General features: G+C 34.3%; 1 protein-coding gene across 50 annotated transcripts in view; it reads right to left on the bottom strand.

Moving 5' to 3' along the window:
- Window positions 1–16098, bottom strand: part of LOC104878283 (putative disease resistance RPP13-like protein 1) — an 82687-nt gene extending 66589 nt beyond the window's left edge. For 10 of the 50 annotated variants that reach the window (XM_059738214.1, XM_059738185.1, XM_059738212.1 and 7 more), the window contains exons 1-12: window positions 11821–16097; window positions 11602–11724; window positions 10748–10920; window positions 10561–10640; window positions 10396–10459; window positions 8972–9068; window positions 8782–8864; window positions 7123–8166; window positions 6944–7026; window positions 6591–6832; window positions 6403–6482; window positions 6204–6287 (exon numbers count right to left, since the gene is read on the bottom strand). In XM_059738214.1, coding sequence (XP_059594197.1) covers window positions 11834–15886 — 4053 coding nt within the window. In that variant the 5' untranslated portion in view covers window positions 15887–16097 and the 3' untranslated portion in view covers window positions 6204–6287; window positions 6403–6482; window positions 6591–6832; ... (7 more) ...; window positions 11602–11724; window positions 11821–11833. Of the gene's footprint in view, window positions 1–909; window positions 1249–1708; window positions 1801–1915; window positions 2006–2339; window positions 2431–2556; window positions 3466–3571; window positions 3965–4048; window positions 4212–4316; window positions 4434–4662; window positions 4889–6203; window positions 6288–6402; window positions 6483–6590; window positions 6833–6943; window positions 7027–7122; window positions 8167–8781; window positions 8865–8943; window positions 9069–10395; window positions 10460–10560; window positions 10641–10747; window positions 10921–11601; window positions 11725–11820 lie in introns of those variants that run through there. The other 40 variants (XM_059738179.1, XM_019217549.2, XM_059738183.1 and 37 more) reach the window with 40 other exon arrangements.
- Between the last annotated feature and the right edge of the window lie 2049 nt (window positions 16099–18147).

Raw genomic sequence — 18147 nt, forward strand, 5'->3', positions numbered from 1 at the left:
TGAAAAACATTTTTCATAGTCTTCATATATTTACATATCAATGTTTTAAACTTTTTCACTTTTATGGCCTACCAAACTGGTTTGATCATTTTGAGCATCCTTATATGATGCAACATGTTAGTTTAAAAATAAATTAAAATACTTTACCACAAATATGACTTACATTTGATAAAAAGTATTTCAAATCATCAAAAAGTAAAAGATTTTTTAATAATAAGAGAGATAATATTATCAATATTTTTAATATTAATCAACATTATTTTGCATTATATCCAAGAATAATCCACCCTCATTTCTTCTTAGTTGGATATTAGAAAATAGTTTAGATCACCACATGGACCCATGTGGTCTTAGGTCGTTGAGGGTTAACTTTCTTTTTTTCTTTCTTTCTTTTTCCTTTTAAATCCAAATAGATTTTAAACTAGATGCACCATAAGGAAATTTTCTCAAACGACAAGTACTATTAACATTTCTCCTTCAAAAATTGCAAAAGATTGATGGGTCACTACTTGAACTTGTTACAAAATAGTTTTTATAATAGTAATGAAGTTTGTAACCCAAAAATGAATCTTATTATATTAATTGATGTTGTTAATAGCAAGTGAACTTAAACAGAGAAAATATGTACATAGCAGAGAAATGTGACTTAGCTACTTAATCTTATTAGGATGGTAGTTTTTAGTAACTAAGGAAACTAAAAATAAAAATTGATTCTACAATTTATATTTTATAACTAATCCTCAAAATCCTTTTTATGGGGTGCTTGGGCCAAAAATTTGTTTTGTCACCATTTTTTTTTTTTACCATCCATGTAAACATCATTGCTTTTGAAACATTGTTTAAAAAATAAACTATAGATTATGTAGTTGTTGAAGTAAACATTAATAACATCTAATTGTAATTCAAAGATGATCAACTGAGGCATAATTTACCATTTAGAGTATTACATACTGTTAAAACATAATGGGAGAACAACTTGTATTGAGAATGATCCACAAGGAAAGAGAATGGCAAAACTCTCAAGTTCACCAAGACTCGTCTGCTAGTCTCATGGTTAGGATTTCAATCTCACAATTACCATTTCACATATTTGAATCTCCATGAGCACTGGCAACAACCATTGATGTACTGATGCACAAGTTTTCAAATGCTTGCAGAAGACATGTGCTTGTTCTTCTATCCTCCAAAATTTTAAAATTCATGAATTAGTCAACTATAGGAAGCTTCGGATGAAACCGGGCCCATATCCTAAAATTCAAAACAGAGGCAATAAAATAATAAGAGAGAGCATAGGGGAGTTGAATTACCAAGAGACAAATGTGTAATTAAGTATTTGCTTAGATGCATTTACTGTTTTATATTTTTAAAAGGAGAAAATAGCTTGTTTATATAAAATACAAAAAAAATTAAAGACTTACATTCACATGATAATAGTTTTAAAAATTGTTTAAAATTTTGAAGTATTAAAAATGTTTTCTTACCTCAAATTTTAAAATTTTTTGATGTAATTTTAAAAAAAATAAAAGGTAAGTCTACTTTTTGTACAAGAGTTTCTACTTTTTATATAGAAATAATTCTTATTTTTGTTTTTTTCTCTCTTAAAAGTATATCTAAACAAGATCAAAGACTGCATTAAAACTTCATCTTGTCATAATGAATATACCGTCTAAAGTAAGCCACTAAATAATATGAATCCTTTGCTCTTTACCTCATTGTAGATTGAAATTTCAAATTTGTGCTCGATTCCAAGGCTTTTGAGAAGGATTCCTCACTCCCAAGAGTACTTTAGAAGATGAATCCCTATGTTAATTGCAAAAAAACATCTAGTGAGTAATAATGTGAATTCATCCTATTCTTAAGACAAACTTTGTCACAAGTATCTATAGTACGAATGCTCACAAATTATCAAACTTACAATTATTCATGTGAAGGAAAATCCACCCAAAGTATCCTGATTTCTCAAAAACAGAGTCAATTAGGAATATGACCTGGTTGTAGGAGCTTCCTATAGAGCAGATAATATTCAAAATAATTGTCATTTTTAAAGATTAAGCTTGATCCACAGCACAAAATATTAAAATTATAACTATTCCATATATGGAAAGAAAACATCTCAAAAGCAAACTTAGAAGATAAAAATAGATATAAAATAAATTTTTGCATAGAATTGAATAATTTTTTTCATAGACTCTAAAAAGTAGATAAGACAAAAATAAATTTCACTTAAAGGACACACTTCTAGAATTCTAAAAGAGCATATAGTATTTTCATATTAGACTTGTTATTCACCCAATTGAATATGACAAGAAAACAAGCAGAATATAGTAATAGTTACCTACCTCAGCTAGAGCTTATTACAAGCTTTGACCGTTTCACTTTGGGACAGTGAGGTTGTAGTTCTAACTCATTGAGCTCCTTTGTTAAGACCACCTGCCCATACCAAATTAACGAAAGGGAAAAAAAGAAATAACTTAAAATCCTTTTTTTTTTTTTTGGGTTTGCGTGTGTCGTAAGGGTGTAATTCACCATAAAACATCTTGTAAAAACTGAAGAAACCTTATATGTAATACATGACCCGAACTTGCTAAGAATATTGTCACTATCATTGTCCTATCAATTCAGTTTGTGATGTACTAGCTCAATTGCCTGTTAGAATGATTCAAGTAATGAATAACTTTCCATTAGTATTTGGTAAAATAGAATAAATACCATCAAAATATTCAAATATGCTCACAGTTCATCATAGTGTGAGAGTTGATTGCATTTCTTTCATTCCATAAGAATCTCCACTTTTTAGTCCTACTATGATGGGGAAATTAAATTAGGTTATACTTACCAATCAAAAAAATCAGAAAAACTAGTTTCAAATTTAAGGGAGAGGTACAAGAAAATACTGTTGTCATAAAATAGAATAAAATATTAAGAAGCAAAATCAAAGTTTTGAGGAAAATGCCAATTCACTTCCTATAAATTTGACAAATCTTGTTTGAAAATCTGAAATGTGTTTAACCTTTTCTATATTTTTAAATATTTTTTTAAATAACTTTAATTTGTAAATACTTAATTTTCAATCATTCTCCATATTTGTATAATTATTTTAAAAACAATATTTAGAAAAAAGTTAAAACCACCAAAAACAATTAAAATATATTCTTGGAAAACACTTTGTTTTTTGTTTTCTGATTATCAAACATGTTATGACTTTTTTTTTTTTTGTTAAAAATAGAAAACCATTTTTGAAAACAACTCCAAACACACCCTAAGGCTCTTTTAGCTTGTTGCCTTGTATGCATAAGCAGAAAAAAGGAACAAAAGATGAGAAACAAGGTGTTCAACTATATTTCCTAGTAGTTTCAAAGGTTTGATGAGAAATGCTACATGCTAAAATGAACCATATTACTAGGCAATTGAAAAGTTTGTAGTGCATATTTCCAAGCAAAGGGAAGAATAAATTAGGGAGCATGCCTGAGTGATTAAGGTACACAGTAAAATCAAATAAGAGGCTTCATTAGCATAATAAGATGCAAATTTGGTTTAAAATCAAACAGAACTCAAGCAAAATCTTAATTACCTTGTATTTATTAATGGTGATGGAAATAGTATTCTGGCTTTAAGCAAAATGAACCACCAGATGTAAGGCCCCTTGCATCATGAAATTGAAGCATATTGAAAACGGAAAAAAGAAAGAAAGAAACAATGCAACAAGACTTTTAATAGGTGTATCAACCATGTATCTCTATGTGAAATTATTGCCATGTGAAGCTGGTGGCAAATTCGATTGGGTTTAAAACTCTTTTTGGACCTGATTTAAATTTTTTTTTTAAATTTACATGGCCTAGAATGATGCATTTAGTACTGCTCTTTCATGTTTAGGATATTTACCTTTGCAGATGCTAATAAGCCGCATCAATGGCCATGAATTTTGCTTTCATCTACATCAGTCCCTTTGATTGCCATCCTGCATCTAAAAAGTAAATTCCATCATTATCAAGAAGCAAAAGCAATATTTTGAGTTAGAAATGGAGATTGTTTTTTATATCAGACTTACAATTCAATAGACTAATAATCACCTGTGTTTGGAAGAGGATAGTCCCAAATACCTTAAATAGGTTTGTTTGTAAAAATCTTCCTCTGCACCATATCCAACCCAAGATCTATAGGCTGACCAACGAATGTAATCATAAGCAGGTTGTTTTTCCAACTCTTTTTGACTGCTTTTCCATGTTGATATGATTAAAAAGGCATGGCCCAGTAGCCATTTTATTTTAAAATTAAAATAGGAAATATAAGATAAAAAATGAAAATAGCATATGTACCATGCTTTTCCTAGGCCCTTTCATCTTCTTTTCACCATCACCATATTAGAGAATGAACAACCAACACCACATTCACTTCAGACATGGAATCTGCAGGATGAAACTCAATATTCCTTTCTGTTAGCATAATAATGAAAAAGAGTTATATGTTTTCAATGTAAAAGGCAAAAAAAATAAAATCAAGAGCATTTCATTTTGAATATATATTCAGAAATTTTTTTAATGCAAATATAAATTGTTGCACACAACTGATGAATTAGAGAACTAAATTTCCAATCAGATAGAAGGATGGATGTGAGCAACAAGAGAAAAGAGCAACTATCATCAATTGGGGTACTTGATTGACCTTTTTACTGCTGTACAATGCAATCTATCTCCAGATATGGGAGGATATGAGCAATTTAGGGCCATTCTTTTCCTTTGTTCTTCATGAACCTCCTTTTTAGAATAGGACATCTCTCTTGATTATGTAATGTTGCAAGTATTGATAGGACTCAGTTGTTGCCATACATTTTACGTGGGGTTTCCAGAGTCACACACTGGCTAAGCACAACCCCCTCTGTAACAAGTATCTGAAGACAAATATTTTAAAAGAACTGTTAATGATTAAGATTAAAAAGGGGAAAGGAAAATAAACAAAGAAAACATAAAGTACTGTACTCTTTCTGTGTGACTTTTAAGCTTCTTTAAGAAATAATAAAATCATTTGAATTAACAAGTGGAACTGAGATATGGAACAACATGAAGAATAGAACGTTTTAGAGAAAGAAAGTTATTAGCAAGTAGAATATTTGGTGGAAGATTGCAGAGAATTGTGGGTAACTGATTGAAATTGTTATTGTTAGACAATGCCATCTATTTCCATCTAGGGGGCGTAGGCAATATTGGGCCAATCTTTTCATTTGTTCTAGAATAGGACACCCATGATTACAAGTCTTGCAAGTGACGGTGGCAGCCCTTCCTTTGGCACAAAGGATAGAGGCTTCTTCATATTCTCACAATCTGAAATCGCAAGTTATTTAAGGTTGGTGGTCCAAAATTCTTTTGGAGAGAACCTCACATCTGGACAATTACATAGACCCAACATACCAAGAGCTGTGAGATTTTGCAGCATATTGCCTGGAATTGGCTCTAATTTCTTGCAATTCCAAATGAAAAGCATCTCAAGAAAGGAGGGAAAGTTGCCTCTTGGAATGCACTTGAGAGACGAACATCCCAATACATGTAGTTGTTCAAGACGACAAGTGTTGTTGCTGTAAATTGAAGTGTGGTGCATAATTCCCTCAGGTAGAGACTCTAGTTTCTGGCAATCTATAATGAGTAGCTTCTTAAGGGTGGTGGATAGCTTACCTTTTGGTAATCTAATAAGAGATGGACAATCTACAATTTCTAAGCACTCAAAGGCACATCTGGTGCTCACCATTCCATCGGCCAACGTCTCCAAAAGCTCACAATTTTTCACCAAAAGAAGTCTTAGCATGGGCAACATATTTGTCTCTAGGAATGGCACAAGTTCTGGCAATTATAAATTACCAAATCTATAAGAGATGTGAGGGTGCATAGTGCATTTGGCAGCTTCTCTAAGTTGAAACATCCTTTCACTTCCAAATATTGAAGATTGCAAGGCAGCCTTTGCTCGTCCAAGGATACAACCCCATCACACCCATCCATCCATAAACCACCAAGGTTTTCCAACCCAAATCCAGGCTTCCTCAAACATGCCGGCTCATCACCAAGGTTTACCTTCAACAACTTACTCACAAAGACCTAACTACCACCTCTCATTAAGGGATTTTATCTTCAATTTATATTATGATAATATAAATTTGAATGAGCACATTTGAAATTAATACAAGTGAGGAGAGACATAATGAGAAAAAGAACAACCTGGGATATATGCCCTTTCTGTGTATCCTGAACTGCTTGACATACCAGATGCTAGTAGAAAGGTCCTCTCTAGGTCAACAGTAACTACAATATCATGTAATTAGTCAAAAAGATGTAAATTTGAGGGGAAAAATATGAGAAAGTTAAAAACAATCTGATGAAATACAATGGTCAGTTTAGAAGTTTGAGAAAGTTATACCTCTCCCGTTTTTGCAATACATATTTGCAAAAAGATGGCAGAATCCCAAAAAAACCAAGGTGTTAAATAAAGGAGCATTCCTGTGTGATTAAAGTACAGAAAAAAAATTAAATAAAAGGGCTTCATTAACATAATAAGATTCAAATTTAGACTGGAATGAAACAGAACTAAAACAAAATCTTAAATACCTTTTAACAATTAATGGTGATTGAATCAGTATACTGAGCTTTATACAAAAAGAACCACCAAACATAAGGCCTTTTGCCCATCCCTTGGTGGGAAGTGAAGTTGTTGCCCAAATTTGATAGGGCCTTAAAACTTGAATCACATGTAAATCCAGAAACTAGAAAAGAATGGGGCATTTAGTACATCTTCTTTCATGTGTAGGATATTTAGTATTTACCCTTGCAGATATGAATGGCAGGAAATTCTGTGCAACATAAATTCCATCATTATTAGAAAATGAAAGCAATATGTTAGGGTTGAAAATGGTGAAAATTATGTTCCATCAGAACTTACAATTCAATGCATTAATACGCACCTTCATTTTGGAAGAGGGCAATGCCAAATATCAATATTAAATTGTGGTAGGAAGGCCTAACTTCTGAAAAACTAGGAGAACCCCTGATTACATAACAAAAGGGCGACTCAAATATTATAGAGAGAGTAGTAATTAGCAAGTAGAACCTTTGATGGAAGATTACAGAGAATTAGGAGTACCTTATTGAAGCTGTTATTGTTGTACAATGTCATTTATTTCCACGTAGGGGATGTGGCCAATCTTGGGCCAATCTTTTTGTTTGTCCTTGAGACACCTCTTTTCTAGAATAGGACACTCCCAGATTTCAAGTATTGCAAGTGTTGCCCGCCCTTGGGCACAAAGGACCAGAGCTTAGGGCAATTGTAGAGTTCAAGGCTTTTAAGAGAGATGAGGCTTTGGAGACTTATGGAGGCTATGGATTTCAAGTTGTAGAGATTTACCAACCGGAGACATGTGATAGATGTAGGAAGAAGAAGGTGAGAGCTGGGAAGTAAAAAGCAGATCTGGGAATGGGCCTTGAATCATGAGCTTATCAAGAGAGGTGAGTGTGTGGAGGCCCCACCCAGATAGAGGCCACCTCATATTCTCACAATCTGAAATACAAAGTTCTTCAAGGTTAGGGTTCAAAAATGCTTCTGGAGAGGACAACACATCTCGACAATTACATATTTGCAAAACTTGAAGAGATGTGAGATTTTGCTGCATATTCCCTGGAATCGACTCCAATTGCTGGCAGTCCCAAATGGAAAGGGTCTCAAGTGTCGAGGGAAAGTAACCTCTTGGAATGGACTTGAGAGATGGACATCCCCATACATGTAGATATTCAAGATGACAAGTGTTGTTGTTGTCAATTCCCTCAGGTAGAGACTCTAGCTTCTCACAATTTATAATTATCAGCTTCTTAAGGGTGGCGGGTAGCTCACCTTTCGGAAAGCCAATAAGAGATGGACAATCTTTAATTTTCAGGTACTCAAGGGCACAACTATTTCCATATATTGGGAGTACCTGGTTGAACTTGTTGTAGTTTTAAAATGTCATCTATTTCCATATAGGGGATGTGAGCAATCTTAGGCTAATATTTTCCTTTGTCATTGAGGCACCTCTCTTTTAGAATATGACATCTCCCCATTACAACTCTTGCAAGTGTTGGTGGTGGGTCAATGTGGGTAGCTCACCTTCTAGAAAGCCAATAAGAGACATCTTTGAACCCCTATTAAGACCACCTGCCCATACCAAATAAAAAGGGGGAAAATGAGTAGAAAAAACTCATATCATATCAAAAACAGAACAAATTAAATAATAATAATAATAATAATAATAATAATAAAATCATACTTTTTTGTGTCTTAAGGATGTGATTCACCATAAAATATCATGGAAACATTGATGAAACTTTATATAATGCATTACTCCAAAATCAACGAAGAATAGTGCAAAAGGTGATTGAATTTCTTTCACTTCACAAGAATGGAACCTTTTAAGCCGTGCTACACACTATATAATGGGGAAATTAGTTTATAATTATTATAAAAAAATAAAAAATAAAAATTTCAAAGTTAGCAAAGGCGTAGAAGCAAAATTTGTCATATAAGGAGGGAAACATGATCTCTGCTCATTCCCCTATTAAGAGAAAATATGAATCTTTCAATGGATGAATATGTCCTTTCTCTATTCTTCTTGCAATAAGGGTTGAAGCTTAGGACTCATTCAGCCTTACACCATCGCAATTCTTTTATGTGGAAAAGGACTGCAATAGGATATTCTCCATTGACCAAATGTGAAGCAAAAAAGAAGATAAGAAACAGAAGACAAAGTACAATTAGGAGACAAGAATTTACCAACTCATTTACAAAAATACTTAGAAACTCCCCTATTATACCAGCTCTCTGTAACTTCATCAATGCATTTGTGAAATGCTAATCTGGAAATAAATTATATAACATAATGAGTGGAAAATTATAAAATCAGACACCAACACATAAATATGTGTTTGTGTATACCATCTTAATGGAAAGAAAAACTATTTACTTGTGGCCCCCTATGCTTGCCAAGATTTAGCTTATTTAATATAGTCAGAATCTGGTGTATGAACCTCATCCACATCTTCAACACCTGAAGAATAACCCTAATGCAACAATAAGTACAGATTGCATAAGTACGGAATGCAAAGAGAAGTGAAAATCAAGGGTATATGGATTCTTTATAGATTAATATTCAAGGAATAAATTCTGATTATATATGTATATATATAAATTGAAGCACTAAATGAAAAGCACTAATAACATAACTATTTGTCATGTATATCGACAAAGAACATGCAGGTGCAGCCAAACACATGACAAAGAATGGAAAAGAAGTAGGAAGAATCTGAAAAAGCTTTAGAGTCAAAGCAATGCTGGAGATGCTACATGGGCAGGCCTAATTGATTCTACCTCCACTAAAATTCTTCTCGTTGTTATCAAGTCCAAAAGAATACACGTCCTGCTATTCAATAACTTTTGCCTTGCATACTCCTTAAATTCTATAGATTAAGAGGATCCAAGGGTTGTCATTTCAGTTTCTTTAACTCTTCCCTCTTTTCAAACTCCTCATAGCATGGAAAGGATCCACTCTTCCCTCTCAAGGTTAGGCAATTTCCTTCCCTTACAGAAATTATTTCACCCCTTATCAAATCCGTCTTCAGTAAATTCATCAGATTATTTTTTTAATTTTACAATCTTAACATTCCTACCATCACAAATATTCTTTACAATTCACCAATTTCTTGACATGATTCTCAGAGGCATTTCTAGAGGGTCATGAGGTTCAATATAAAGAGAAAAAAATAAAAAATAAAAGAAAAGGTGGGAAGTGGAGGGCATGAGGTTCAATCTCATTTCCCTATGTTGATTGAACCAATAATTGCCCTCTATTCAACCCTAAACTGATTATGAAAGAGGGCCTTTTATCCCTATTAGATTGGGCAGATTAATGCTACATGAAGTGAGCCTCCAAATACAAATGAGACTCCAAATACAAACTGATTATGGAAGAGGGCCTAAGTAATTATTTTACAAAGACTAACTAGAGATATTAGTGGACTCTCTTCTTCATCAGTTTGTAACATGAATCATCAGGGTCAAGTCTTTTACTAATCCACAACCTTCACCTTCTGGTATCACATGGGCAGAGCATGCCCATTGTAGCAAACAGTATGATAAAAAAAAAAAAATTATGTAGCACTAAGTCAAAAGAATTCTGGTGCAGAAGCCTAAGCAACCATATAGAAATATGCAAATGTAAAAGCTAGAAAGACAGTAATAAAATATCACCTTACCTGGCTAGGTTACAATCATCATGTGCCCCAATTAGGGGATTTTACCTTCAACAACTTACTTACAAAGACCTTAATTTGAAAGAGCACATTTTAAATCAATACAAGTGAGAAGAGAGAGAATAAGAAAGAGAACAACCTGGATATATGCCCTTTCTCTGCATCCTGAACTGCTTGACATACCAGTTGCCAGTAGTAAGGGTCTAGGCCAACAGCATTTACAATGTCATGTAATTAGTAAAAAAAAATTAAGTGGAAAAGCAGAAAAAAGGGGAAAAAAATCTCATCAACAAAGAAGTTATACCTCTCCCCCGTTTTGCAATACATATTTCCAAGCTGATGGCAGAATCCCAGAAAACCTTGGTGTTTAGTAAGGGAGAATTCCTGTGTGAATAAAGTACAAAACAAAATCAGATAGAAGGGCTTTATTAAGATACTAAGATGCAAATTTAGATTGGAATGAAATAGAACTAAAACAAAATCAGAAATACCTTCTATTAATTAATGGTAATTGAAATAGAATACTGGCTTTAAGCAAAATGAAGCACCAGATATAAGGCCTCTTGTTGTGGGTTAGGTTCTGCAAGTTTGCCAAGCTGCCCATCCCTTGGTAGGAAGTGAAGTTGGTGCCACATTTGATAGGGCCTTAAAATTTCTTTTGGACCTGATTAGCAAAAAATTGTACAGATGAAACTGGAATCACATGTAAACCCCAAGATTAAAAATGAATGGTGCATTTATTACAGCTCCTTTCATGTGTAGGGCATTTCCCCTTGCAGATATGAATAAGGTGCATCAATGGCAGGAAATTTCCCTTTTATCTACATCAATCCCTTTTCCTGCCATCCTATATGTACAAGACATCATTATTGGAAATTGAAAGCAGTATTTTGAGTTGAAAGTGCCAAATATCCAGTTATTAAACTATGGTAGGAAGGCCTTGCTTAAGAAAATAAGGAACAAGCTAAGAACACAATCAAGAGAGGTGAGTTTTTGAGCACAAAACTGTTTAGCTTATTGTAGGAAATGAAGTTGGTGCCAAATTTGATAGGGGCCTTCAAACTACTTTTGGACCTGATTAGCAAAAAAAATTGACAGTGGAGACTGGAATTGCATGTGTAAACCCTGAAATGAAAAAAGAATGGTGCATTTAGTACAACTCTTTCATGTTTAGGATATTTCCCCTTGCAAATAAGCTGCACCAATGGCCAGAAATTTTGCTTTCATCTACATCAATGTGCAACACAAATTCCATCATTATCAGAAAATGTAAGCGATATTTTTAGTTGAAAATGGTGAAAATTGTGTTCTATCAAAACTTACAATTCAATGCATTAATAAGTACCTCTGTTTTGGAAGAGGGTAGGGACCTTCCTTTGGAAAAATAAGGAAAAAGCTAAGGGCACATTCATGAGAGTCGAGGTTTTGAGCACAAAACTCCACAACTTATTGTCGACCACGGCAGCCCCTGATTACGGAACAAAAGGGAGACTCAAATATTACAGAGAAAGCAGCAATAAGTAAGTAGAACCTTTGATGGAAGATTACAAAGATTTGGGAGTACCTGATTGAAGCTGTTATTGTTGTACAATCTTATCTATTTCCACATAGGGGATGTGAGCAATCTTGGGCCAATCATTTCCTTTGCCCTTGAGGCACCTCTTTTTTAGAAATGGACACTTCCAGATTACAAGTCTTGCAAGTGTTGGTGGTAGCCCTTCCTTTGGTACAAAAGACCGGAGCTTAGGGCAACGGTGGAATTCAAGCCTTTTAAGAGACATAAGGCTTCGGAGACCCATGGAGGTTACGGATTTCAAGTTGGGGAGATTTATCAACCCGAGATGGGTGAGAGATGTAGGAAGAAGTAGGTGAGAGCCGGAAAAAGAAAGCAGATCTGGGAATGGGCCACGAATCACGAGCTCATCAAGTGAGGTGAGTGTGCGGAGGCCCCACCCAGATAGAGGCCACCTCATATTCTCACAATCTGAAATATAAAGTTGTTTAAGGTTGGGGTTCAAAAACGCTTCTGGAGAGGACACCACATCTGGACAATTACATATGTTTAGAAGTCGAAGAGATGTGAGATTTTGCAGCAGATTCCCTGGAATCGACTCCAATTGCTCGCAGTCCCAAATGGAAAGAATCTCAAGTGTGGAGGGAAAGTAGCCTCTCGGAATGGGCTTGAGAGATGGACATCGGCATACATGTAGCTTTTCAAGACGACAAGTGTTGTTGTTGTCAATTCCCTCAGGTAGAGACTCTAGTTTCTCACAATTTTCAATTAGCAGGTTCTTAAGGGTGACAGGTAGCTCCCCTTTCGGAAAGCCAATAAGAGATGGACAATCTCTAATTTCCACCTGCTCAAGGGCACAACTGTTAATCATCATTCCATCAGGTAGTGTCTCTAGACCCTCACAATTTCTCACTCTAAGATCTCTTAGCATGGGCGGCAAACCTGTCTCTGGGAATGACACGAGTTTCGGGCAATTATGAATTATCGTATATGCAAGAGATGCGAGGGTGTGCAATGCATTTGGCAGCTTCTCTAAGTTGGAGCATCCCTTCACTTCCAAGTATTGAAGATTGCAAGGCAGCCCTTGCTCTTCCAACGATACAACCCCATCACACCCATTGATCCATAAACGTCGCAGACCACCAAGGTTTTCCAGTCCAAATCCAGGCTTCCTCAAACATGCCAACTCATCACATTCATTTATTCCCAGATCTTCAAGGACCATTAAGCGTTGTGCAAGCCTTTCCCATAAACAACTCAGCCTCGAAATTCCCCAAATGTATAATTGGGTAAGTGAGGGGACATCACCATCCCAACTTTTTAACGACCCAACTACTATTAATTGAGTAAGAAGTGGAAGTCGTGGAATTGACATTTCCAGTTCTTGGCATTCTTTAACATGAAAAACCACAAGGGACGGTAACTCATGAGGTAAGTTGATCAGTTTTGGACATTTTATTATTATAAGCTCATGGAGGCAAGGAAACAATGCTTCAGTTTCCTCATGTCCCAATTTGGGAATTAACCAATTGTTCCATTCTGCCATATTCTCAAATCTCAGAGATTCCAAAGACTGAAAAGGGTTTGCGGTATCCCCATAGAACCCATCACCTATGCTTTTAACTTGATTCATTCCTTTAATCACCAAGTCTTTGAGGAAAGGTAAACCCCCAAGTGCTGGCAATGATGTGCAATTTTTACAATCTATAAGTTCCAAACAAACCATTTTGGAGAAGGATGGATCTCCTATCCAATGCGGGAATTTTGAGCCACCATAAAATGCAATTCCCAGTTTTTTCAAACTTTGATGAGGTTGCAACCACTTAAGGACCTCTATCTCAGTACTTTCATTCCTTGAATTACCAGAATCTTCACTCCATACCATAATTAAGTCTTCAATATTTGGTATCTCCTTGAAATTGACATACATTGCATCTCTTGGATCCGAAACATTTTCCAACCCTAAAATGGCAAGCTCTCCTCGGAGATTCAACAAGTTCTTCAATTCTTTTATTCGTGACCCATTATCTTTGCTTAGAAAAAACTTAGACAATGTTTGCAAATTTACCAAGCTTCCAACTTGTGGAGGCATCTCTTCCAACATAATTGAACCACTAATATCAAGATGTCGAAGATTGGTTAAATTCATAATGCAAATAGGCAACTTAATGAGTTCCATGCAATTGCATAATATCAATGATTGTAAATTGTAGAGACTACTCACTGCTTCAGGTAACCATTTGAGTTTAGTATGAGACAAATTAAGATACCGTAAATGTTTCAAATCACCAATCGAATTTGGCAACTCATTTATTTCATAACCACTCAAAGAGAGCACCCTTAATTGTATCAACTTTGGCAACAAGCCATGAAGCACCTTAGTGCTTAAGTAACATTTCATCTTATTATCTACGGTGATGGGTAATGCAACAAATGTTCGTAATTGCTCCGGTTTATTAAGGACTTCAAATTTTTTGAATACATCATACTCGCTACGTATGAATGACAAATGACGAGTCATTTCAAAAGCTTTACGTATATTCTCTAAATTGAAGCATATTTCTGTAGCAACATCTTGAGCTAGATCATTGATCAAATCGTGCATTATAAATTGGGATTTACTATTGCTTGATGGTTGGAAAAAACATCTAGATAATAATTCATCAAAATAATCAGCACCTAAATCTTCCATTTGGCATTTTTCTTCTTCTGCTTCATGAATTAAACCCTCCGCCATCCATAATAAAATTAGCTCTTTTTGCTCAAATTTATAGTCCCTTGGAAACAATGCACAGTAAGCAAAACATCTTTTTAGATGTGAAGGGAGATGTTGATAGCTTAATCTTAGCACTGGGATAACACCACTCCTATTCCACATTTTGCTACTCAGTACATGTTCCCATTGATTCTGTGGTTTGGAGCGTAGAAGCCCACCGAGCACCTTTGCTGCTAAGGGCAAGCCACTGCATTTCTCTATGATCCTTGTATCAAGCAATCTCAAATTTGGATCATTGATATTTTTGTTTTCTTTCACAAACACTTTCCAACAATCATCATTAGACAAAGGCTTGAGCAAGTAGTGGTAGTTGTCTGCTCTCATCAATGATGCAACATTTGTATGACGTGTCGTTACTACAATTTTACTTCCTCTAGCCCCCGACTTAAAGGGGGTCTGTAAGTGACTCCATTGCTCACAATTGTTAATGTTCCACACATCGTCCAAAACTAGCAAAAACCTTTTTCCAACCAGAATCTTGCTTAACTTGAGTTGCACTTGATTAAAGTCATCCCCATCGCGCATTTCATCTGGAGAGACGGCATTGAGAATTATCTTCGTTAGCTTCTCTACATCACTCTCGTCTGATACACACACCCACACCGTTGGCTCAAAATGCTTCACTATTTCATCGTCCCTGTATATCAACTGGGCCAGTGTAGTTTTCCCCATCCCACCTATGCCTACAATGGGAATTACCCCAAAGTTGCTTTCACCGCCTTCATCCTTCAACAGCATCTCAATAATGACTTCTTTTTCATCATCCCTGCCGTGAACAGGTTCATTAATCAAAGATGTAGTGGGGGGTCGTTGCCAAGTAGAAGCTGCTCCAGATGCAAACCTTTCCCAACTTTTTTCAACACCCGGGACCATATAAAAACCCAGCTTAGCTTTCCGGCTAGAAATATCATCTAACCGCCTAGTGATTTCCTTGATCTTGGTCCCCATCTCAATATTAAACCTAACTTCACCAACCGGATTGAAACCAGTAAAGCAAATCGGGATGAGGCTCCGTACCTTACTAGTGGTGGCCACCTGATCAGCTCCTTCTGCCTTCAACCTGCGTCGCAACAGCTCGGTCGCGAGCTCGTCCAGTACATCTTCCATGTCGTAAGCCAAGTCTCGGAGATCATCTAGCCAATTTTTCACGGACGGCTTTGTTGTCTGCTTCTCCTCAGCTTCGTCCAGTACTTCATTAATCATCATCAGTTCCTTCTTCCAGTTTTCAAGTTCAGCAATGACCTCCCCTTGGCGAGCGAACTTGAGCAACTCAGGGGAAGCCAAATTCCCGAACAGAACTTCAACGGCAGCAGAAAGAACAGACTCTCCAACAACCTCCATCGGCTAATTCTTTCCAGAAATCGAAGGGCAAGCAGTAGAGACAGAAGAAACAAGCGAGATTGAAATTTTTCTCTGCGTAGACTTGAGCAAAAGGTGTAGATTGCTATGGGGGTGGCTGGGTCAACAAGGTTTGGCTCTAGTGGGCCCCAGAATTGAAAGGAAAGCGTGGAAGAAAGAGGAGAACATGGGCTGTTGCCATGAAATTATTGAAGAGAGAGGAAGTGAAACCCATTGGTACATACTGAAGAAAGAGGAGAACATGGGCTGTTGCCATGAAATTATTGAAGAGAGAGGAAGTGAAACCCATTGGTACATACTGATCCGTGATTAGAAAATTCAAACCTTCAAAAATTAAAAATAATCACATATTTTCTTAGTTAATTATAATAAGAGAAATAAAAAGTGAAAAATAATAAATTATTTTGAAATTTGCATTTTTAAAACTATTTATTTATTTATAGTAAGAAAGTTAATAAGGTGTATATGATTTCAATTTCTATTTAATATTTTTTTTCATTATTTCTTCATTTTCTATTTATTAATACTATATTTGATTCCAGAAAAATTTGAGATGAAAGAAAATTTAAAAATTAAAAAAAAAAATTTAAATTTACTAAATTATTTTTATGTGTTACTTCAAACTTATTTTACTTATTTCTTATAAAATTTAAAATAATTTAAAAAATATATAAATTTTTGATAAATTTTAATTATATTTTATTTTCTTTTATACTTTTCATAGTAAAATTAAACGTAAGAAAACTATTTTTTTAACACTTTTTTCTTCAATTAGTATTTTCTATAACCAAATATAGTTGTTTCAATAGATTAAAAAAGTTAATTTTTTTACTTTAATTTTAAATTTATTATTATTTTTATTTTTATTTTCTTTTCACTTTTAAATCTCTCCATTCTCTTTGGTGGATATTTTCTCTTAAATTTTCTGAAAATAAAAAATCACCTTCATTTTTTTAATCTAAAAATGTTAAGATACATCTTATTTTATATAAATACACCAATTTTAATTTATTTAATATATTTATTAAATTATATTTATACATTTAAAGGTTATAGTTTTTTTCTCAATTTTTATAATTTCTTTTCTAAAAAAAAATAAAGTTATATATGATTTGAACTTGTATTTATTTTTCTTTCCTCCTAATTTCAACATACTTAAAAATAATTTTTTTATTTAATAATATTCTTAGGTTAATTTAATTTATTTGCTTCAACAAAAAAAAATTTATAAATGTAACTGTTATATCTTTACAAATAAAATAAAATATATTTTAATCTTTTTAAATTGGAAAGGTAAATAATTAATCATATTTTCTAAATATGTTTATCCTCATAATTAATTAATTAATTAATTGGTCTCCATTGTTTAATTGTTTCCAAAAATCAAAGGGCAGGGGAGTGGAGATATAGATAAAGGTAAAAGTTTGCTGTGCTGTGAAGAATTGACCAAAGAGGTACGGATTCCTGAGGTGGTTGGTGTGGTGGGCCTGAATACGAATGGAAAATGTGTGATGCCATTCAATTATTGAAGAGAGAAGAAATAAAAATTTATGGTAAACACTGATGGATGCTTAGAAAATTCTTGAATTGATCCCTTTATGGCTACCGTAGCTTGGAGTATTAAGACTAGGGAAAAAAGCAAGCTATGACTTCAATTCATTCTTCAAGCTTTTCTACAATATGATTATTATTGCTCCCTTTCAAGAAAGCTTGAACAAAAAATATGGTTTTGCTTTATATAAGTGCACACGCTATCATATTATAGAAGAGGTGAATAGGGTGATGATTACTTTTTACAAATTTAAACTTAAAAAGCGAGTGACATTGCAAGTAATATTGCAACAAGTAATAAAAAAGAAATACATATAAAATAAATAAAATAGGGAAAACACTAGTTTTTATAAATGGTTCAGCACAAGTCTGCCTATATCCATCTTCTTAAACTCTTAATTGAGTGAGGATTTTATTAATCAAGGTTTCAACCTAAGTCTTTAAGCTTCACAATTGAATTATGGTTCAAATAAATCCTCTTAGGCTTGTGGTTCCAAGTACCCTCTTAGAAGATGGTTCCAAGCACCCTTTACAAAATATCTTAAGAGAACAACTTTTGAATCCCTCAAATGTTATACCACATTTGGAATCCTTGAAGTGTTACTCAATATTTGAGCCTGCCTCACAAGGTATATAAAAAAAGATTGACAAGAATATAACTTCTAGTTTATAAATTGGCATAATGGAATAAA

The sequence above is a fragment of the Vitis vinifera genome, chromosome 7 (genome assembly GCF_030704535.1).
Source record: "Vitis vinifera cultivar Pinot Noir 40024 chromosome 7, ASM3070453v1".
NCBI classification, from domain to species: Eukaryota; Viridiplantae; Streptophyta; class Magnoliopsida; order Vitales; family Vitaceae; genus Vitis; species Vitis vinifera.